This window comes from Macrotis lagotis, chromosome 2, assembly GCF_037893015.1.
Source record: "Macrotis lagotis isolate mMagLag1 chromosome 2, bilby.v1.9.chrom.fasta, whole genome shotgun sequence".
NCBI classification, from domain to species: domain Eukaryota; kingdom Metazoa; phylum Chordata; class Mammalia; order Peramelemorphia; family Peramelidae; genus Macrotis; species Macrotis lagotis.
The window spans coordinates 307,013,524-307,037,526 of record NC_133659.1 but is presented as its reverse complement, the minus strand read 5'-3'; the positions used below and the strand labels follow the sequence as shown (position 1 = coordinate 307,037,526).

The 24,003-nt window shown below is 40.8% G+C and overlaps 2 protein-coding genes across 3 annotated transcripts in view; both read left to right on the top strand.

Annotated features, from left to right (window-relative positions):
* POC1B (POC1 centriolar protein B) overlaps positions 1-24,003 on the top strand; it is a 95,105-nt gene that overhangs the window by 3,981 nt on the left and 67,121 nt on the right. For both annotated transcript variants that reach the window (XR_012476239.1, XM_074226559.1), the window contains exons 3-4: positions 9,967-10,138; positions 20,143-20,322. Coding sequence is in view for 1 of the 2 variants with exons in the window: in XM_074226559.1 (XP_074082660.1) it covers positions 9,967-10,138; positions 20,143-20,322 (352 nt within the window). In the remaining variant the exon portion in view is untranslated. The remainder of the gene's footprint in view (positions 1-9,966; positions 10,139-20,142; positions 20,323-24,003) is intronic.
* On the top strand, positions 3-9,958 carry GALNT4 (polypeptide N-acetylgalactosaminyltransferase 4). Its single transcript, XM_074226560.1, has one exon. It carries the CDS (start codon positions 94-96, stop codon positions 1,468-1,470), a length of 1,377 nt encoding a protein of 458 aa, XP_074082661.1. The 5' UTR covers positions 3-93; the 3' UTR covers positions 1,471-9,958.

Here is a 24,003-nt window from a genome sequence, read left to right as displayed (position 1 = left end):
CAGAAGCGCGCCGAGGAGCTGCTGGAGAAGTATGCCATCAACATCCACCTGAGCGAGCACATCTCCCTGCACCGCCACATCCGGGACGAGCGCATGTCCGAGTGCCGCCTGCGCAGCTACGACTACCGCCGGCTGCCCACCACCTCGGTCATCGTGGCCTTCTACAACGAAGCCTGGTCCACGCTGCTGCGCACCGTGCACAGCGTCCTGGAGACGGCCCCCGCCGTGCTGCTCAAGGAGCTCATCCTGGTGGACGACCTGAGCGACCTGGGCCACCTCAAGGCCCCGCTGGAAGCCTACGTCAGCCGGCTGCGGAGGGTCCGGCTGATCCGCACCAAGAAGCGCGAGGGGCTGGTCCGGGCGCGCCTCATCGGGGCCACCTTCGCCACCGGGGAGGTGCTCACCTTCCTGGACTGCCACTGCGAGTGCGGCGCCGGCTGGCTGGAGCCGCTGCTGGAGAGGGTGGCCCAGGACCAGTCGGTCATCATCTGCCCCGTGATCGACACCATCGACTGGAACACCTTCGACTTCTACATGCAGGAGGGCGAGCCCGTCATCGGGGGCTTCGACTGGCACCTGACGTTCCAGTGGCAGGCGGTCCCCGAGCACGAGCGCAGGCGCTGGAAGTCCCGGACCGACCCCATCCGCTCCCCGGTGATGGCCGGGGGCCTCTTCGCCGTCAGTAAGAAGTATTTTGAGTACCTGGGCACCTATGACACGGGGATGGAAGTGTGGGGCGGCGAGAACCTGGAGTTGTCCTTCAGGGTCTGGCAGTGCGGGGGGACCCTGGAGATCCACCCCTGCTCGCACGTGGGCCACGTCTTCCCGAAGCGGGCCCCCTACGCCAGGCCCAACTTCCGACAGAACACGGTCCGGGCGGCCGAGGTGTGGATGGACGACTACAAGGAGCACTTCTTCAATCGCAACCCGCTGGCCAGGAAGGAGAAGTACGGGGACGTGTCGCAAAGAAAACTCCTGAGGCGCCGGCTGAACTGCAGGAGCTTCGAGTGGTACCTGAGCAACGTCTTCCCCGAGCTGCGGGTGCCGGAGGACCGGCCCGGCTGGCACGGGGCCCTGCGCAGCCTGGGCATCTCCTCGGAATGCCTGGACTACAAGTCCCCCGAGCGGGATCCCACGGGAGCTCACCTGACTCTGTTCGGCTGCCACGGGCAAGGGGGCAACCAGTTCTTCGAGTATACCCTGGCCAAGGAGCTGCGCTTTAGTGTCCAGACGGAGTTATGCGTGATGGTCCCCAAACAGAAGAATCACGTGGGGATGCAGTACTGCCCCAAGCTGGGGTCCCCTGCCCCGGAAGAGATGATTTGGCATTTTAAAGAAGATGGCACAGTTTACCACCCCAGGTCCAACATGTGCCTGAGTGCCTACCGGACAGCCGAGGGGCGGCCTGACGTAGAAATGAGAACTTGTAGCCCCGGTGATAAAAATCAGATTTGGAGGTTTGAGAAGTAGAAGGGATGTGGGCACGGTAGTGTTTATAATTTATGGTAGTCTACAAAGTAGCCTCACTAAAGATTGTATTTTGTTTAAAAAAAAAAAGAAGTTATTTGAATATTGACTGAGATCATTCCAGAAAAGCTGGTTCATTATCTTGTCTAATACACTGAACCTGGTGATGGGCCCAAAACCACTTTAGTAGATGCCTTATGGACTGAATTCACTGTCTAAGCCAAACCAATTCCCTTTCCCCTCCTCACTGGATGAATTGTTTGTATGTAAGCGAACCCCCAAAAGCCTTAAGTTCCAAACTTACAATTCAAGTGATCAAAACAAAGCAGTGTGAAATATGGCTTATATTAATGCATCAATTACTGGTGTTTGAAGATTATATGCAGTGTGATTTACACTAAAGCTGTTCTGGCAAATAGATTTTTATTTTCATCCACTAGTTTGAGTTTTAGGGGTGTTATGCTGTTAAAAACTAAACAGAACCAACAGGTGGGAGAATGCATCACTGACTTGTGTTTGAATGTGAAACCACAGTTCTCAAACATGTGAATAAATTTTGTGCTTAGGCATCTCAAGAGATAAATAGGTGTCTGCATGAAATGGAGAGATAGCTTCAGTTTTTCTTGAGTCACTACACTTAACCCGATGGCCTATTTTTACCTATTACTCCGACTTGATAAGAAGTCCTGGTGAATTCCTTTATATACAGGCACATGCTTATTCTCTTGGCGCAGTTCTTTCATTTCATAAATCGAGGAGAGCCAAGGAGGTTGTTCTCCCCTCCCCTTTTTTTTTTTTTGTTAATGTTTAATCATTTAAAGTAAACCCAGGAGATATATCCCTGAACCTAAGACCGACAATATTTACATTACTGTATGAATTGAAAAGTAAATACAGTTTGACCATAATATCTTTTCCTCCTTCTGGTTGTCAGTTAGGAAAATGAAGCATTTCTTGGCACTGCAATCTTCAAATCACTTAACATCTTTCCCAACTTATATGTCAGTGTTGTTGAGCAACAAACCTCTCATCTTTGAAGCTTGAAAAGGGTTGTCTTTTGTTTTTAAATTTTAAGTGAGCTGAGCTTAATGAAATATCTAGGTTTTGGTTGGGGAATGAAAGTTAGCTGTAATTAGCCGGTCACTGTGTTTATGTGGTTTTGATAATTGTTGAATAAACTTTTTTTTTAATTTTCTAAAGCAGTCTTTTGGATGAAGATTGAGAAATATTTCTCAAACCAAATTATTTGAGAAGCAAAGAAAATTATATTTTCAGTATTAAAAAAAACACTTGGTTTATTTTGTTTCTTTCAATGAGACCATAAATGTGAAAATAAAAGTTCCTAGTTCATAAAGAACCAATGCTAGACATGATTTTTAAACTTGAGGCTTATACTTTACTTTTTATTTTTTTAAAGGGGTTTATCAACTCATTTAGGGGGATGCCACCATCCGTGTTACAGTTTGCCTTCAGGACATTATTTTGCTTGCTACACTTCCAGGCTTTAGGTGTACAGTAACATCAGAAGTGGAAACAGTAATCTTCAGCTCCTACATTGCTGTGACATTTTACTTGGCCACTTTGCTGTTCTTTTAGGAAGCCAGATTTCTCTAGATCTGAAGCAGCTTTGGAAAGCAACTTTAGGTTGCAGCTCAGTTAGCATCACCAGTGCTGAGAGGGGACGCTGCCTCCTGATTATGTGCCCCTATGTGAGGAACTCAGGGCAGGGAAGCCTGGATCAATCGATCAATCAACAGTCATTTATTAAGTGCCTATTAATATGCTAGACACTGCTGAACACTGGGAATTCAAGGACAAAAGTGAAGCTCCTCAGAAAGGCTGATCAGCTTCTGCATCCTTGAATAATCTCACCAGAGTTGTAGCTTCATGTTCTAGTTTGACCTGTTGTAATACAAGTACTAAGCCACAGTCCAAAATCAAATATAAGTGATTATTTTTTTCTACCTGAAGTTTGTGTTTCTCTGCACCATCTTTCTCTTGAATGTAGAAAGTTTAAATCATTCTGCTTAATAGTTGCCCTGGTAACGTTTTTGATGAGAGAGGAATTCGAAACTCTGGGTCAAAATGAGGTGTAGGAACTGGGAATTAACATTGTGGACTTCAGATTTCCACCTTAACCTCCATTAATATGAATAAAGTAAGTGTAGGCATTTTTAAATAAGGGTGTGCCAATTTGCTTGCAGCTGAATTTAGTTTGCCCAGAAGGATCTGATTAACATTAAGTTAGCAAAGTAAGTCTCTTCTTGGTTGAAGACAAGAAAATTTCATGGTCTTTATTTGTTTGGGTGTCTAGTTGTCAATAAATATTCATTCTTTGTCTTGAGTTTCTATTTAGAATAATGTATGAAAGAATATTGAGGTTTCTAAGTCCATTGTAAAAGGTGAACAAATGGCTCTCTATGGACCCACTTTTTTATCTCATTGTTTTAAAAGTGATGTTGGAAGAACATTAACTAAACTATAACTTTTTTTTCATAAGCAGATGCAGGCATTTTGGTTTATTCTCAGAGAATCAGCTCTCACTGAGAGCCATTATTGACAGTAGGTAATTTTGCTTTATAATTCTCTTATTCATTCAATAAACATTTATTAATTGCCTGCTATGTGCACCTGGGGGGGGATACAAAAAGAAGCCATGGTTAGTCGCTGCCTTCAATCTAATGGGGGAGAGAACATGCAAACAAATATATACAAAGCAAGCTCTATACAGGATGAATAGGAAATTATTAACAGAGGAAAGGCTTCTTGTCAAAGGTAGGATTTTAGTTGAGACTTAAAGAAAGCCAGGAAGGTCCACAGCTAGAAAAGGGGAAAGAGGACATTTCAGGCATGGAAACAGTCAGAGCGAGTGCTTTCCTTAACTCTCTCTAAGAAGCCTCCCTTTGGTCATTTTCTCCTATTTATCCTGTATAGAAGTCATTTGCACATGCATGCTGGCATGTTATCTAATGCCATTTCCATGAATTTGTTGCCCCCCATGACTTCTTTATGGCATGTGCAGAAAGAGGCAGTGCAGTGTAGTGGAAAGAATCCTGGAGAGTTCTGGGTTCAAATTCTGATAACTAGCTCTGTGACCATGGACAAGTTGCTTGACATCCTTATCTGTATAATGGGAATGATAAGCATCTTCCTCCTCTCCTTGTTGTAGGGTCTAAATCAAATCCTGTATGTAATTTGTTTAATAAGCCAACTAAGCACCTTGGAAATGTCAACAGGAATCATTAGTTGACTTGTTATACCAAATATTAACTTGGTGTATGTTTACAGTTGATTGTGTTAAAAATTAAGTGACCTTTTTTCTTATCCTGATTTCTTTAAATAGAAACAAAATGGAAGGCTAGATTCTAAAATCATTTTTCCTAGTACTATGCCCAATTAAAATTTTACCAAAAACTATTTTGATTATGACTTGTTGGGAACCTATGTAGGTAAAGAAGGGAAAAGTACTATTCAGGTTGAAAAATCATGTATGTTACCTTCTTTGAGCCTCACAATTTTCTTCTGACCTGTTGAAATTTTCCTTTAGAGTGTGTATAAAAAAGAAATGTGACTTTCTGAGGTGCAAGAGTAATTCCATTTGGTACTGTTGCAAGTCCCCAAAGAAATGGTTTTTCAAAATGGAAAAGATCAGAGTTCCTGCTTCAGAGAGACCTAAGTCCTACTCTAGGTTAAGAACAAGAAGAGAGACTGGTCCTTCCTGGATCTTTCCATCTCTGCTAGTTAGCAACTTATCTGTGTCCTTTTCTACTTTCTTTCCTCAAACTCCCCACTTAACCCCTTACAATCTGGCTTCTGACCTCAGCATTCCACCTAAACTGCTCTCTCCAAAGTTCCTGATCATCTCTTAATCACCAAATCTAATTCTCTTCCTTCTTGACCTCTCTGTAAGTTTGGACACTGTTGATTACCCTCTTCTGGATATTGTCTTCTTTCTAGATTTTGAGATACTAGTCTCTCCTAGGTTTCCTCTCCCTTTCTGATAACTAAGTCTCCTTTGCTAGATCTTCATCCAGGCTCTGTCCATCTATGCTGTTTCATTTGATGATCACCTCAGTTCCCATGGATTCAATTATCTTTGTGCTGATGATTCTCAAATCTTATCTAACCCTAACCTTTCTTGTGACCTTTCCTCTCACATCACCAACTGCCAGTTGAATATCATAGAGATCTTAAACTCATCATATCCAAAACTGGCCTCTATATTTTTCTGTCCAAATCCTCTTCCTAACTTTCATGTTATGACCGAGGGCATCACCATCCTTTCATTCTCTTAGACTCCTAATCCAGGTGTCTTCCTCAACTTCTCACTTGCTCTCACACCCCATATCCATTTTCTTGCCAATACTGGTTGGTGTTAACTTTGTAATATCTCTCCCATATGCCCCCTCTTTCTCCTCTGTCACTACTCACTACTCTGATGTGGGCACATATCACCTCACTCCTGTACTCAGGACCTGATAGTTTTCCCTGCCTCAAAATCTCTTCCTCACCACAATGCATCCTCAACTATCAAATTAACCTTCCTAAAGTACAAGGCTGACCATCTCAACACCTCTATTCAGTAAATTCAAGTGACTCTTACTTGCTTTCAGGATCAAATAAGGAATCCTCTTTTTGACTTTTTAAAACCCTTCATTTCCAGGACACACTTTGACACCAACCCTCCCCTTCTATCACCCCCAATACTCTGCAATCCAGTGATACCAGCCTCCTTGCTGGTCCTCAAACTCAACTTTCCATCTTTTGATTCCAGATTTTTACTGCTTGCCACCCCATACCCCATGCTTTCTCTCCCTCATTCTTCTTTCCTTCCTCCTGGCTTCTCTGGCTTCCTTCCAGTCTCAAAAAGCTCACTGTCTAAAAGAAGGCTTTTCCAGTCTTTCTTAATTTTAGTGCCCTCCCTCTATGATTATCTCTGATTACTCATGTATGCAGTTTGTTGTATACAGGGTTATTTGCATACTTCTTGGGATCACAGACTGGTTTGAACCTTTGTAACCCAGTACTTAACATGATGCCTGGCCCATGGTCATTGCTGTTTACTGACTAGAGAGGTGACATGGTTGGAATAGTGCTTTAGGAAAATTGATTTGACAGCTAAATGGAGATGGACTGGAGCGGGCAAAGACTTGAACTGAGGACACCAACCAACAAAGGATTGCAGTAATCCACATGTGAGGTGGTGAGGGCCTGTAACAGGGTGGTGGCCATGTCAGAGGAGAAAAGGAGGTATATACAGTGAATACACTGGGAAAGAAGGTGGAAAACCTACAAATTAATGGCCTTGATGATAATAGGACAATTTTCAATTCAATTGACTGTTCAATACACGTTGTGAGCATTTCAAATTAAGAAGTAGGGGCCTCTAAGAATGAGTGATATTCCAAAGTCATTTTATTTGGTTTTTGGTAAAGTGACCAGTGTATATGGATTTCAGCAGGCATTTGGCGGAATAGCTTTCCATATCTTAATGAACAAGCTGAAGAAATGTGGTCTAGACGGGAGGAGTTAGGGAGACTCATATGTGACTGAACATGGCAAGTTACATGCATGTTCTTTCTTTCTATACTGCCCTTCCCCAGGAAAGGTCACACCAAAGTCCAATATGTCATAAAAGAAAAGGTTATTTAGTTATGGATGTCGGTGCAGTCCTAGGTCAGCTTATAATCTACTGTGGTGGTGTAGCACGTGGCTACTCTTGGCCCATTTTTGATCAATGACTTAAAGACAGAGAGCAGGACCATAACATATGTAGATGACACAAAACGGATGTCTTACATATTAACATATCTTATACCTTGCTGGTGGGGCTTTGGGGTTTGCAAAGTGCTTTAAAGTTTGCATATGTTAACTCTTTCAGTTCTGTAAAGTAAAAAGTCTTGCATTTAGGTTAAAAGAAAATCAACTTCAGAAGTATAACCTAAGGAAGCCAGACTTCAGGGTATTTTAGGGGATGAAAGACTAAAGGTTTTGACTGGAAATTCAGCAGGAACGAATTTAAAAATTCAGTTCAAATGGGAGCATATTAACTGTGTGAAATCATCAAATAAGTCCACTGGGTAGATGAGTGCTTGTGGATGGCAGTTGTTTGCCCTGAGGAATCGGGTAAGGCCTCTTCTTCCTCCTGAAAGGGTGACGCAGGCAGATTTCACAAAGAGGAAAGTGTTTTTTTCAGAAGAGATATCGTGGGTGCCCTGGGAAGCAGACCTCCAAACTGCTCAGTTCTAGAGCTTCTCCACTGAAGGGGTCTCTGTGCTGCTGACAGCCCTGGGGAAATGCTGGGTGACTGTGCCAGTTATTCCCCAGGAAGCCAAGCACACCTGTTCCTGGATTTTTGTTATTTTCTCTCTCCCAGTTTCTCTCTGTTGCCACCCCTCTCTTTGTCCCCTTGCTCTAACCCCAAAGGCCACACACAAGGCTCTATGAATTGGCTGAAGAAAAGAATTGCTCATTGGGCCACAAATTCACATCTTATTCAGGAAACTTAACCAAAGACTTCATATGTGGACCTGTGTGTATCAGCTGACTACATTCACAACTCCATTCCTTTGACCTTTCATCTCCAGAAGGATCCATTCAATGATGAATGACTCAAAACCACTGACATTTTTAATTATATGTCAGTGTTTACCCAGGGTGGAGTTTTAAATGGATATATTCAAAAGTAGATTATAAGCTGGCCCAGGACTGCACTGACATCCGTAATTAATTCATCTTTTCTTTTATGACATATTGGACTTGGGAGTGGCCTTTCCTGGGGAAGGACAGTATAGAAGGAAAGAACGTGCATGTAACTTGCCAGTATTTTATAAAAGTGCAATGAAGTAAAAACCTATAAAAATCTCGGCTTCGCTCCCCACTCATGTTGATAGGAGCATCTCATGCATCAGTCAACTGGTTCAACTTTTTCTTTGCTGTGCTGGCACTATTTGTCTCTGTCTTGTGTCAGATGATGTTCCTAGGTCTGGGGCTGGAAGATGAGACCCAGAGAGGTGGAGGGACTTGCTCAAGTTCCCAGGGGTGCCACGTGACTCTGCTGGGTCTGAGCAGACAACCTCCAAGTTTACCATCCTCAGCCCGTCCAGTCCTTACTGCCACATCTTACAGTGCAAATGGAGGGTTCTCTGCCTTTTCTGGGCTACCTATTGCTGAGTCACTGGACCCAGCGGCCAATGTTTATGGAAAACCTGACCGCAAGCAAAGCACCGTGTGTGTGTGTGGGGGGGGACTATATGGAAGACGGGAGAGAATCATAGAAGCTCACGGTTGCAAGAGAGCTCCAAGAACACCCAGCGAGACTTCCTGACCCTTGAGAATTTGACTAATTAAATAAGCTACCGGAACAAATGAATAAATGTAATGGTTATCTTTCCTGGCTGCAGATACTGTACAGAAGACAGAAAGATGAAAATAGTCTGAAGGCCAGCCTAGCTAAGATTAGGCTTGTCTAGATGCATAGCTCCTGAACTGTTTGATTTATACCACGTACTAAGGTGTCAAGGGCTATGCCACAAAGTGGGGAATAACTATGCTTGAGAGCAAGGGTAACTATCAGCTGGCATTGCCCACAAGTTGTCTAGAGATGTCCCATTTATTCTAATTCAAATTAGAATCATCATTTTTCAGTGCTCAAAGACCTATGCTTTTTTTGATTGAGTCTCAGATGAGGCTCCCAGTTTAGCTGTAACCTAGGGGCAACATGCAAAACTCTGTAACCCCTAAAATGTTATATAAGTGGGAACTTGACGTAGGCCTCTAACCAGTGAGAACCAATAAACGCTTCACTTCTGGACGGAGGAGCATAAGTAACCCAAGGAAGCGTTGGATGAGCCGCAGCCCTGATGTTTCCAAGGATGATCGGTCTCTCCTCCAGTGGAGGCCAAAGCCCCCTCATGCCTCGGAAGACAGTTTTATGAGGCACCATGGCCATCCCTCTGCTGTACCATACCACTGTACAAATTAAAAGAGGATATTTAACCAACTTAATTCAACAAATATTTATAAATGTGGAAAATCCCTTTAATTTTAGTTTTCATAGAAACAAATGTACTGAGTTCAAACAGTTTTAATGTATTTGTTAAGTAAATTACAAGATTCTTTGAGACAGACTATAGCTCAGCTCTCCTCTGTTGTGCCTTTTAGCAGTAGGATCTTGGTTTGGAACTGGAAGGTCCAAGAAGCTGACCACTCTGACCCCCTCATTTTACAAGTGAAACTAGGGCCCAGAAAGATTAAGGTTTTCACCTGAACCCAGGTCTTGTTTGTTTGTGTGTTTGTGTGTGTGTGTGTGTGTGTGTGTGTGTGTGTGTAGCTTTTTCCCATCTCCAACCCCCACTATTACCGTGTTATTTGATATAACACATTGTAATGAAACTCAGATATTTCATTCTCACTTTTCCCTATGTACAGTTAACTCTGGGCACAACCTGGATTGATTTGCTTGAACAAAACAATGATCATTTCTTCTTTTCTTGATAGCCAGTGCCTCTTGGGATACCTTTCTCATGCTATGGGATTTCAAGCCACAGCCTAAAGCGTTCCGCTATGTGGGTCACAAGGACGTTGTGACCAGTGTACAGTTTTCACCACTTGGAAATTTAGTGGCATCCGCCTCACGAGACAGGACTGTTAGACTATGGATTCCTGACAGGTAAGTTTAACTGGCCAAAATGTTTTCTGAAATTGAAATGTGAAGGGAATGAGGTGTTTGATTATGGGGGGTTTTGCCTGAGTATAGTAGTAGTAATAATAATAATAATAATAATAGCAAGTACAACAACTAACAATTAAATAGCTCTTACTGTATGTTCATCTTGAACTGAGTACTTTACAAATATCTCTTTTGATCCTCACAACAATTCTGAGAAGTAGGTACTATTATCCCCATTTCATAGATAAAGAAACTTGGGCAAACAGAGGCTAAATGACTGACATAGTAAGTCTCTGAAGCTGGGTTTGGACTCAGATGTTCCTGATTCTAGACCTGGTTCTTTATCCAGCAAGTTGCCCCATTACTCCCTACAATCACAGAGAAAAGCATAATAAAATTTTTTGTCATAAAATCGATATGTATACATTTCCTACAGCCTCCAAATTGCTGAATCCTCTATCTACACTAGACTAAGTTTCAGGATATAAAAAACTTCAAGCCTTCCATAATTCTCCTCTCCCCGACTTGCTTAACTGAAAATCTTCCCATATATATATATATATATATATATATATATATATATATATATATATATATGTATATTATATCACCAGGAAATTGGGGGCACTTGAAAAGAGCTCCCTTTTCTCTCCTGATCTTCATCTCCCATCACTCATATGTTTTCCCTAATTACATACTCATTTATCCTTGCTTCATATAATGAGGTGACCTTTCTCCTTATGAAGGTAAACCCTTCTACATGCACAAATAATTGCATTCTTCATCCCATCTTCTCCAGCAGAATGCTCCCTCTATCATCCCATGCTCTTCTTTATTTTCAGTCTCTCCCTGCCTTCTGGCATCTTCTTTGTGCCTACAAATATGCCTTTGTCTCCCTCATCCTTTAAAATTCCACACTTCATCCATTCATGTATCCCTATAACACTCCTCCCCTTCATGGCTAAATTCCAGGAGGAGGCCATCTAGAGCTAGATGCCTTCATTTCCTCACTTCAAAACCTTCTGTCTTCATCTTTCAATTGAAGTGCTTTCTCCAAAGTTACAAATAATCTCATAATTACGTAAAGCAACTTTAATTTTTCTTAAATTTTTAAAAAAAATTTAAAGAATTTAAAAAAAATTTCAATTTAATTTAATTTATACATTTACTGAAAGTCTTTATCCTTTTTGAACTCTGTTGCCTTTGATCCTGTTGATCATTCTTTTCTCCTTCCTCCTCAGCTTGAAGTCACTGTTCTTTCCTGGTACTCTTGTCTGACCACATTCTTCTGACCTGATCATTCTCCTTTGCTGGATCTTCACCCAGGGCACACCCCCTGACTGGGGATAGCCCCCCAAAGCCCTCTCTATGGAATTCTCTCCCTCTATATCACCTCCCCTTGTGATCTCATCAACTCTCATAGTTCAGTTGTCATTTCTTTTCTTTTTAACTGGTTTGCTACTTGGATGAGCATACGGTGGCACTTCCAAATTATCTTAATTGGCATTTTTCTAATGATTAGAGTTTAAACAAATTTTTGAGTAAAACTTATTCTTCACATTTTCATTCCAGCCTTTAATCAATTATTCCATTCAGTTTAAAGCCTTGTATTAGGCATACTCTGATTCAGAGGTATAAGGTGAGAGAACCACTGTCTTCTGCCCATCCCATACTGCACCTGTATCATTACATTCAATTTTTGATGCTACATTTCAGAAAGAACTCTGAAAAGTCAAGAGGCTCCAGAAGAGAACAACCAAGCTAGTGAAGGGCCTCAAGATCACACTGTATAAGGAATAGATAAAGGAACTGAGGATGATTAACCGGGAAAAAAGAAGTCTCACTGGGTACATCATAGCTATATGAGTCTGAATGGCTCTCATGTGGAAAAGGGATTAGATTGGTTATTCTTGGCCTCAGAAAGCAGAAATAACAGGGATGTGCAAAAACTATAAAGAGATAGATTCAGATTTAATGTGAAGAAAGAATTCTAGCCATTTAGATCAGCAAACATTTATTAAACATCTACACATACTAAAAATTCAGAGATAAAAAATGATATATATATATATATATATATATTCCTGGCCATAGGAAGCTTATAGCCAAATGGGGGCAAGGGGATAGGGCGTGGAGGGGAGTGATGTTTTGTACACAAGAAATTAGTGGTATATTGGAGACACCTTGTAACTCCAAAGAACAATTGTTAGATTTTTCACTCAAGGCTTGTTTTGTTGTTTTGTTGATTGTCTAGACTTAAGAAAATGATGGAGAAAATGTTAATAATACAAGTTAAACTTAAAAGCACAAACACTCTTCCTTCCCCCCAACCCCCAGAGCTTATTGTTAAAACATTTACCAGCATGCCCCTGTGTTTCTTTGGTTCAGTTTAGCATGTGATGAGGGAAAGAAGAGCTGGATAAATTTCTATGAGAATTATAAGGTGGGAGAAATTGCTTTCTTTTAAAAAATAAATCTTATTGATGTATTTTGTTTTTTGTTGCTGTTCAGTTACTTCAGTCGATTTTTACTTTTTATGACCCCTTTTGGGATTTTCTTGGCAGAGATATTAAAGTGGTTTGCCATTTCCTTCTCCAGCTTATTTTACAGATGAGGAAACTAAGGCCAATGGGATTAAATGACTTGCCAAGAATCACACAGCTAGTAAGTGTCTGAGGCTGGATTTGAATTCAAGAAGTCAAGTCTTTCTTACTCTGGGTCTGACTTGCTAGGTGGCACAGTAGCCCTTTTTTTTTCTTTTGATTTTTGCAAGGCAGTAGGTTTAAGTGCCTTGCCCAAGGCCACACAGCTAGGTAATTATTAAGTGTCTGAGGCCAGATTTGAACTCAGGTCCTCCTGATTCAGGGCCAATGCTCTATCCACTACACCACCTAGCTTCCCCCCCCTGCCCAATTTGTTTTTACAACCCTAAATTTTCTTCTGTATCCTTTCTCTTCCCTTTAGAGAGCCATCCCTTAGTACAAAGATATTAAAAAAGAGAAAAAAATCAGTAAAACCAATTAGTACATTGGGAAAAATGTGACATTTTACACAATATTCCATACCTTTGGTTACCATCGAGGCTTTGGTGAGGAGTAGAAGGAGGGGTCTCCCCATATCCAGGAGAGATCACTTTCATCAGGAGAGTCAAAGTAGGCATCATGAAAGCATCTAAGTTGAGGCTTCAAGGAAGTGGAAAAATTTCAACAAAGAGCAATGAGATGAGTGTTCCAAGGATAGGAGGAAGTATGTGAGCAAAAGGCCAAGAGGTGGGAAAGGCTACGGTGAGAAGAGAGCGCACAGAGGAATTCACTTTGTTGGGACATGCATTACAGCAAGGGAATCAACATGAAATCTGGCTGAATCAATAGGCTTTTTGCCAAGGGAGGAGCTAAAATGTTATTATGGGGGAATTGGGAGCTAGTGAGGGTTTGGTTTTGTTGTTTTGTTTTTAATAGAGGAGTAGTGTAATCTTAGTGTTTCAGCAGATCACTCAGGAAGCAATGTGGAAGAGGGATTAGAGAGGTCAGAATTTGCAGACAGGAAGACTAATTAAAAATTATTATCATATTCAAGGTGGGAAGAAATCTTAAATAATGGTTATTGTGGGAGTGGAGAGGAAAAACTAGGTCTGGGAAATATTGTGGCTCTAGAAAGGGCAGCTTTTGGCAGTGAACCAGACATTTGGGGTGAGAGAAGATTAAAGATAGTGCCAAGAGGGATGTTAGAGGTACTATTCACAGAGATAGAAAAGTTTAAGGGGAAGATGTCAAGCCTTCTAAGTAAAGATACGAAGCAGGCAGTTGGAAATATGAGAGAAGAATTGTAGAAATAAATTTGGAGTGGAGTGCCAGGTTTGGGTGTTTCCTGTAGAGAAATTGAAGCTATGGGAACAGATGAGATCATTTAGGGGAGTGTAGAAAGGTAGAGGGCAGAAATTTTAGTAACATAAACATTTAAGAAGCAGGTAGAAAATGAAACCAAGAAAATTGGGGCAAAAAAGGAGTTAATCACTGAGGAGGAGGAGAACCATGAAAGCCATGTCTTGGAAGCCAAGACTGGAAAAGGGTATCTTGTTGGAGGAGGTGACCCAAAGGAAATTTAAGGAGACTGGGGACTGAAAAATATTTCACTCATATTTCTCAATTAGGATACTATTGATGACTTTGGGGAGAGCAGTTTCTTTTTTATTTTTAAATTTATTTTTAACATTGTTTTAAAAAAATTTAATTCCAAATTCTCTCCTTCCCTCCCACCTCTCTCCCATTCATTGAGAAGACAAGCAATATGATATCAATTATAGATGTGAAGTCATGCAAAACATTTCCAAATTAGCCATGTTGGAAAAAAAAGGCAAAAAATATAAAGTAGAAAAGGTACTCTTCTGTTTGCACTCAGAATTCATCAATTCTTTCTCTGGAGGTGGTTAGTTAGCCCTTTTCATCATGAATCATTTAAATTTAGCTTAGATCATTGTATTGCTGAGAATAGTACTGTTACCTGCTTCTGCACATTTCACTTTATATCAGTTCATAAAAGTCTTCATCATTTCTTTTAGCACAGGAGTATTCCTTCACAATCATCCATATCACAGCTTGATCAACCACTCCCCATTGATGAACATCATCCCATATCCAACTCTTTGCCACCACAAAAAGAGCTATTTCAAATATTTTTGTACATATCGGTCCTTTTTTTCTTTTGGGAGACAGTTTCAGTAGAGTGGGGGAGGAACAGACTCTTAGGACTGAGTGGCTGCTGAGAAATTAGAGACACTGAGTACAATACAGTACTCTACTTTCTGAGAATTTGTCAATGAAGAGGAGAGAATAAGGATTTGGTAATAGTCTCAGGGTGGGGGGAGGTAGGGGATGGGGTAGAGTGGGACTGGATGTTTGATTTTCTTTGAGAAGAAGATACAGATACTGGAAATCTGAGTATATAGAATGGAAAAATCCTCAGTAGAGAAGGAGAGATGAAAGATGTGGGCTACGGAAGGAATAAATGATAGTGAGATAAGAGGGCAGGAAAAAAAATCAAGCATACAGGTGGAGGAGTTTACTTTTGTAAATTGAGGGGGACCATCTCTGAAATTGGAGGGAAGGAGAGGATGGATGAGAACAGTGAGAAGAGGAGGAGACTTTTGAGCTCTCAAGTTGAATGGTTTCAATAAAAGAAGGAAGTATATGAATGAATGAAAACATATTTATTAAGGACTTACCATGTGCTCTATGTTGGGAACTTATGCAAGAAAAAGAAGCCAGTCCTTTCTCGTGCCATTTTGGGGAGACAGTTTCTGTAGGAGGGTATAACTATACAGAGCAGATTGGAGAAGTCTGGAGGTTCTAAGTGTGATACAGAAGCATCTTTGGAGAGGGAAGGAGGCTCTTATGGAGTTGGGGGCCTTGAAAAAGAAATAGAGTTCAGGGCCATTACTATGGAGAGTAGGGTAGAGACTTAGGAAAAGGAGAGGGACAGATAGTTGTTGCAGAGGAGGGAGAAGATGGTTACAGGGTTTTGAGCCTGGTTATCTTTCTTAAGGAAGTGAGGAGAAAGGAGCTTTGAGAGGAAGATGATTCAGCTTTGGATGTTTGGGGTTGAAAGTGAAGGTTAGCTTTACCCAAAGGAGATAATTCAAGTGACTTAAAAATGTTCATGAAAACCTGGGGAGAAGTTGGGGCTGGAGATATAAATTTGGCAGACATGTATTTCAAGAAGTAATTGAAGCCATAGGAGTGATGAGATCATGAGAACCAGGTCCCAACTCCTTGAAAAAGGATAGAGAATGTGACCTAAAAATCATTATATTTTGGCAACAGGATATAGGAGCATAATTTTCAGGCTATTTTCTGACCATTGACACAGAAGAGGAGACAAACTTTTCAAGGAACCCCTCCTATGCCAACACTAGTAATTGATTTCAAATTTCAGATTAGAATCAATATTCAACTTGATTGATATAGTTCAGATTAGGGCAAAACTAAAGATAGAATATTCACCTCTCCATGAAAATTCCATTAACTTTTCATTTTTAATTATGTCATTTTATGAAACTTCTTTTTTTAATTGACCATAATAAAATCAAAACAAATCAAAACAAAATCCAAAACTTGTTGATGTCTGAGCCTACTCTGCATCCTGTACGTACCTCTTTGATTCAAGGATAGAAAAATTCTCACTTAGAGCAATGAGAAAAAAATTATAGCTTATCTTCAGTTGCTATAATTTTTATTATATGCATTATATAACATATATATTTGTCAGGATCTGAAGGACCTTTGATTTTTGTGATAAGGGTCTCCTGGTGCATTCACCAATGCAGAATACAACCTTCTTTAAATTAGTCTGAGAAAATTGTTAGAGGAGCAGAGAGGTATGTGACTTGTCTAAAGTTACACTGCTCATTTTTATATTTATCTTTAAACATCTTTATCTTTAAAATTTTCTTTTTTAATGTTATTTTAGTTTCTCAATTACATGTGAAGATAGTTTTCAACATTCATCTTTCTATAAACTTGTGAGTTCCATAGTTTTCTACCTTCCTCCCTTCCCTCCCTCCTTCCCAGATTACAGTGAGTAATCAGATACAGATGATTCATAAACACAATTTCTTCTTTCTTATTTGCATTTTAATTCAGTATTAAAGAAATCAGCCAGGAATCACCCCTATCCTATAGTGAGAATTGGACTCCTAGAAAGATCTCTCCTACCCCTTGAATAGAGATAGATCCCCTTCTATTGGGGATAAATGGAAGAACACATAGTTGGGTCATGATGTGAACCAGTGAAGGGCTGGATGAAATCAAGTGCTTTGGATCAGACAGTTAAAAGATATTTAAGCCCCAACTACTTGCAAGAGGTGCACGTTAAAAAAAATATAAATAATTTTCCAAGAGGAATTATATATTTATCAACTCATTTAATAATTATGAGCATGACTCTGGAGCAGGATCCTTCACCTTTTTTGTGTTGTGGCCCCTTTGGTGATCTCTTATGAAGTCTACAGATTCCTCAGAATCATATTTTTAAATGCATGACAAAAAAGAGGATGGAAAAGGAAAAGAGTTATATTGAAATAAAGATATGCTTTTATGCTCTATTCAAGTCAATTCCATGGGACCCTGAAATCTCCCCAAGGGTCTCTTGGGGGACTGTGGACCCCAAGAGAAGAAGCCCAACCCTAAAGGCTGCCACAGTACTCAGCCTAATTTGGAATCCTGATTTGCCACTTGTCATGGATGTAACTTTAGATAAATCATTTAACCTCTTAGGGCATCTTTAAGACAAGAGGCTCTGACCCAGAAGTTGCCAAGTTCCCATCCCGCTCTTAGCTCCTCTGAATCAAATGTCTGAGGCCTAAATGTTTCCAGCACTTAGAGAGCAAGTAGGGCAGAGTGACCAGGGCTTTGTTTGACATTGGGCAATTTGCCCTAAAACAGGAAATTTCAAGGAGTTATAAAAAGCAAGATGATTGTGTTTTTTCAGAGGAAAGAGGCTTGAGGGAGTGGTACTAATGGGGCCAGCAGACAAGGCAGGGAGAGGAAGTTGGTGACCTACTTGATTGTCTCCTGCTTCCCACAGGTAGTTCCCAAGTTTATGGGGCTCGAGTTCTGGCTAGGTCTCAGGGTGAGGAGAGAGCCCTGCCCAGTCAAGTCAGCTCAGGGCTGACAGCTTCAAGGCCACCTCGGAAGAAGGGCAGGCAGATCAGAGACTGGTGACAAGCTGCGAAGGGAGACAGTCCAACCGGCCCTGATGTGTTTCTTGAGAATATTTCTGCCTCCCTGATCCTGGGACCTGTTGTTTTCTCCCAAATGTTGCCTTCCCTGATTCTCAAATCTTTCCCAGGCATTGACAGGAGCACCAGGGATCCCAGGGGCTGTCCTGGGGAAAGGGAAATGTTCAGACCTAGGCATTCTTTGCCATTGTTGTCAGAATAGTAACACAGCAAAATCTTACTACTGCCTGGGTGGCCTTGGGCATATCTCATCTGTAAAATGAGGAGGTTGGATTATTCTGGGTCTAGATGACCTCTGACATGGGGTAGGGCGTCCTTCAGGTAAGGCATGAGAAGACACTTAGCACTCCCCCTTCATCCTTGTGTTTTTTCCCTCAAAAATTTACCTTCCCAAGCTTAAATAGAGCAGAGATGTGTAAATGGAAGCCTTGAAGGGCCCTTCTTCCACTTAGCTGCTTATACTGAATCAGGAGACCAGATCCCATTGCTTTTGGAAGGCTTCATACTAAGGGATGCCATATTTCTACAGTCTGGCTGAAAAAAAGACCACAGACTAGCTTTCATTTAATATGGACAAATATGTACACAGTGAATCCTGGAAAGATCTCAATGAAATAATGCAGGGGATAAATAACCCAACTCTAATGTTAGAAGGGCCAGTAAATGAGAATGAATGGACAACATTTCTGGTGTTTCTCTGAAGGCGTGACTGAACTAGTGTTAGGATGTTTTAGGAATCCAAGAAGCATTGAATAGTGGAAGGCTAATTGGCCCTGAAGTTAGAGGACTTTGACTCAAATCCTGGCTGTGCCCTGTTGGTACCTGGGTGATGTCAGCCTTCCAGGCCTCAGATTTCTCACAACCAGTGAGGGAGTTTGGATTGTAAGACTCTGAAGCCCTTCCAGATCTTTGAGCCTAGGATTAAATTAAATGTAAATAGTTTCTAAGCAAGTTGACTACATAAAATATTGGATTCCATCTCAGCTTGGCCCTGTTTTCCATAAGAGTTGAATGAACCTCTTGGACTTGGGGCTTTTATTCTCTCCTCATTGAAAATAAGAATTTGAGCTTCAGGATTTTTTTTGTTTTTTCTAAGTCCCCTTCCCCTAGAGCATTCTTCTGTGTGCTGTAAGTGAACACTCTCCCCTTCTCACTCTTCTCTGACTCCACATAATCAGGTTTCTTGGATGCCAAATGTGAAGAAACACCTCAGCCTAGCACATAGTTGTCAAGAATTTGTTTAAATAGAAAGTTACTAAGTGGCACTATTCCTTGGGGGCAGGGGAATATGGGTGCATAGCCTCCGGGCACCTGGAGCCTCTGTGTCTCTCCAGGTATGGGGTTAACCTCTATTTGAACCTCCTTTCCCCAAGTTGCCCCTGGAGACATTTACAGTGTTCATCCCAGGTACCAAGCATCATCGTTAAGGCTACATGACCACAGGGAGGTCATCTAACTTCTCTGGGCCTTAATTTTCTCATCTCACTGTGGTAAGGGAAGTGCTTTGTAAACTGGAAAGCTTCATGATAGTGATCTAATATCATTATTGTAACATTAACGTTATTTAAATTTATTATACTATAGGAAGACCCGTAGATTGTTTTGTGCTGGTGGGATCAAGCCCCAGAACATTGCCTAGCCTTTGGGAAAGAGGTTTCCAGAGAGTTTGACCTGATCGTTGACATGGAAAAGATCAAGTATATGATAAATGTTTGTTGTTCAAACATATTCTTGGATGGACATACCACATGCATACACACACACACACACACAAACATACAGCAAAGAGCTCAGACCCAGAACTGAATGGGAGGAAAGCCAGTTAGACTAACTTCACGAAACTGCACACCCCAAGCTTCCTAAGGAATCAGTGGTGTTAACTCTTTAATGCCAACATTGTACTGGTATTGCTGGAGGGCAGGGAGATCCAGGTTGCAGTAGTCTCTGAAGAAATCTAAAGGCAGATCACAGTATATTATTTTCTCCATTTCTGATTTAAAACAAAAATAGCATCATTCATGGGACAAAAAACAAGAACAAAAACACCTTCTAGGATGAGTGGTTGCTTCTCCTAACCAAGCAAATTTAAAAATAGTCTCATAGAAGACTACAAGTGTGACAAGAGCTGTTCAATTCTATCGACAACAGGTGATTTTTTTAAGGTTACTTTTAAGTAACACATTAAAGTCAATTTGCTAGTTCTGAATGAAACCTAAGTTAGTGTATTCTAACATCCTTGGTGGGAAATATATAACCTATATGTTTCCAGGAAAGGGAAATCTTCCGAATTCAAGGCGCATACTGCCCCTGTCCGAAGCGTAGACTTCTCCTGTGATGGCCAGTTTCTCGCCACAGCTTCTGAGGACAAATCCATCAAAATTTGGAATATGTATCGGCAGCGCTTCCTGTATTCCTTATGTCGACATACCCACTGGGTATGCTGTGCCAAGTAAGTTTAAAGGGAATCAGAGTCAACTTAGGTGGGGGCTTCCTGATGTGGGTCAGGTTCCCATAGCATCTGTACTTCAGCTTTTCCTTATGAGTTTTTAAATATATGAGTGATAAAAATTGGGAGGGGGTAAAAAACTACACACCTTTTTATCAGAATACCTAATTTCTCTGTAGGTGTTCTTTTTTTTTAAAATATGTAAATTCTGTTTGTGAGAGACAGCATGAGATCCTCCTGGTCAGGAATCCCTGACTAAAAGAAGAACCTCTAGTCTATCCTGGCTGCATGACCCTGGGAGTCACTCAACCCCTCCATCCCCTTAACAGTTGACTTTCTAAGACTCATAGTTGCTAAGCTTGTACCAATCTACAAGAAATACCCCTAAATCTCTATGGAAAATTTCAAATTTGCAAAACTGTTACAGTATGGGAAATAACTTGTTTTGTATAACCTTGAAGTCTTGATAGAAAAGAACTTTTCATCTGGGGTCCATCATCTGGCTCGTGGCAACACAAGTACAATGTGATTTCTTTATTCAAATGTGTTCGTATGTTATAGATAATGATCTTGGAGTGGGGAAAGGAATGGAAAACTAAAAGAGTGTCTGGAACAATTCTCCAAGGACTCTTCAGATATCATGGTTTTGGGGGTGTTCATAACATAATACTGAGCATGTTGCCAACTTCATCTTTACCTAAAGTTTTCAATTCAGTCTGTGGATGTGAGTGTGTAACTGATCCTGATTTTATAATGGAAGTCAATGGGAAAATGGATGGATAAATGAAAACAGGGATAGGTAGGTAGACAGAGATAAAGTGATGAAAGAGAACAGAGAGGATAGGTTGAGGTAGAGAGATGACAGGGGTAGATAGATATAGAGATGACAGAAAAATAGATAGGTAGATAATGACAGAAAACAGTCATGTAGAGATGATTGATGTTTGGATGAGATGATAAAATAGATAATTTTAGAGATAGAGGAATGGATGAATAGAGCTGATTAGAGTTAGGACAGATAGAGCATTTATTAATCTTGCTGTTCTAGTCACCAAGCTAAGTGCTGAAAGAATACAAATATAAGTAAAAAAGAAACTCTCTACCCGCAAGGGGACATTTTGATGAGAGAAGTTAACATACCAAAGGGTACTGGGAAGTAGGGAAGTGGGGAGTGTAACCCAAGGAACATGAAGAAGTTCAGAGAACAATTGATAGAACAAGGAGAGAAATGAGTATATCTGACCCAGGTACTTCTTGAAAAGGTGGTCCTAGGCAAGATCTCACCTGCCAATCAGAGAATGGGGCCACAGGAGCCAGGACATCTTGAGGATGAGAAGACTGTTGGTTCTGAGGTGGGAAGGTCTAAAGAGTCAGGAGCAGAGGTGGAAGAGAAGTGAATTTACTGAAGCAAAGTATTTGTTAAATGTCAGTGAATAAATCCATCTAAATAAAGGAATCAAGAATTGCTGGAACAATATAAATATTTTAAAATTGGCAAAGTAAAGGCAGCGAAAGGAAATTACTAAGCAAAGAGGCTACTTGAGACTTGTTTTTAAAAGCTAAAAGTGGAGAGTTGAGACAGTCACGTATATACCACAGAGCCCCCAACTTACTAAAAGGGACATTAAAAGATTAGCAGAATTTTAGTTTTTTGTTTAAAATAATTCTCATAAGAAAAAAAAATCTTAGAATCATTACATCCCACCTGCTAAAATGGACGTTGCATCACTCTAAACAGAAGTCATTCTAAATTAACTATCCTTTCTCCCACACACAAAGTTCCGGCTAGTACCAAATCATTCATGATTAGAGACTCACAAAGAAAGGACTTGCTACTGCCACTTCCTTCCCTTTGCTCTCAGGATGTGGGAGGAGGTCATGTTAGTGGAGGGAAATGTTGAAGAGTAACCCTTTGAGGCCAGCATTTTGACATTTGTACAATTGATTTTAATAATTAGCATCCTTCCTTTGACTTTCTTTGAATATGAATGTCTTGTTACAAACCAAATTTATTCTGTTCTATATACAATGTTTATGCCCCTTAAATGTAAAATAAGGTTACTGACCATTCTGGCAACTCCGCCTGGCATAACTCCTTTCTGTTCATGGAATAGAATTTCCGGAAATACTTTGAAGATAGGCCATCTCTACAGAGTTAATAAGTAAGCCTTCTGTACATGTGACCTTCCTTCTTAACAATGCCTTCAAATTCTGCGAGATTATTTTCTAGTTTCTTAATTGCAGAGAATTTTTTTTAATTAAAGGCAAGTTATTTCAATTTGCATTGAAATATTGTTATTATGGAAGCTTTTAGGGACAGTTTATTTTTAGGCGTGAGAGTTTGTATTTACTTGATTTCACTAATTCTATTGTTTTTGGACAGAAGTTTAATTCAGTTAATATTATGGTGCTTACTATGTGCTAGGGACTACAAATGCAAAGAAAATAATGAAACAGTCCCTGCCTTCAGGGAGTTGCATTCTATTAGGGGACTATGACACATACACAAATAAGTGTATTAAGAAGATTTGAGGGGGAGTAACAGATAGGAGGAACAACAGAAGCTTCTTGAAAGAGGTACCTGAGCTGCACCTTGAAGGCAGTTACAATTTCTGGGAGGCAGAAATGAAGAGGAAGCCTATTCCAAGCACAGAAACCAGAATGACTATGATTCCATAGAGTTGGACAATTGAGAAATGAATGCATTAGTAACTAGTAACTCACTGTATCTGGAACAAAGAATCATCCAGGGGAGTGGTGTGGCATAAAGCTAGAAAGAGAGGCCTTAAATGCCAGGCTAAGAGTTTTATTTTCTTCTCAAGGTAGTGAGGAGTGATTTTGAGTTGGGGTGGCACCTGGTTTGCCTTGGACAGTAGGTAGATGATTTTTGAAGTTGTAAGGAGATGGGTGTGAAGATGGTAGAGATTCTTTCCTTGAAGGTTCGCTTTGGGGGGATCTTTCTGCTCTTTGATCAGTTATGGCTTTCCATAACTCCAGATTAAAACCCCACCCATTGCTGAGGTGCCATGTGCTTGGTGAGCTAGGCTAGTCCTTCCAGTTGGATGACCGGTCATCCCAGGATGTGATGAGGGCCTAGTCTGGACTGGTTGAACTTGAGTGGAGAGAAGGGACTGGGTGTGAAAGATGCAGTGAAAATAGAATCATCAAGACTTGGCAACTGCCCAGAGGTGGAGGGGATTCAGAGGATGGAATTAAAGATGACTCCGAGGTTCTGAACCTAGGTGACTGGAAAGATAGCATTGTCCCTGACCTAAATAGGAAAGAGATGAATTCTGTTTTAGGTTTCTATGAGATGTTGAATGTGACTTGATGTGTAGGCTGGTTGGTGGTTGTCTTTCATTCTCAAAAAAGACCAAAATGGCATCACTAAATTAGAGTCAATTGACAGCATGGCTGACTGTGATTGATCAGATTAAGAGGAGCTCAAAACGCATTACCACAGGTTGGGCACAAATAGTCCATGCGAATATTTGCTTTGCATCTCTAAATTTTCACATCTCCTGCTCCTTTTCAACTACTACATTCTTCTTTGCTCTTATAGAACAGCCCTTTTCTCTGATGATGGCACACCATTCTGCATGGTCCTCTGTCAGTGTCTCCCATGTTGCACAATCAATTCCAAAGTTGTGTTTTTTTCCCATGTTGATGGAAAATGCTATTTTA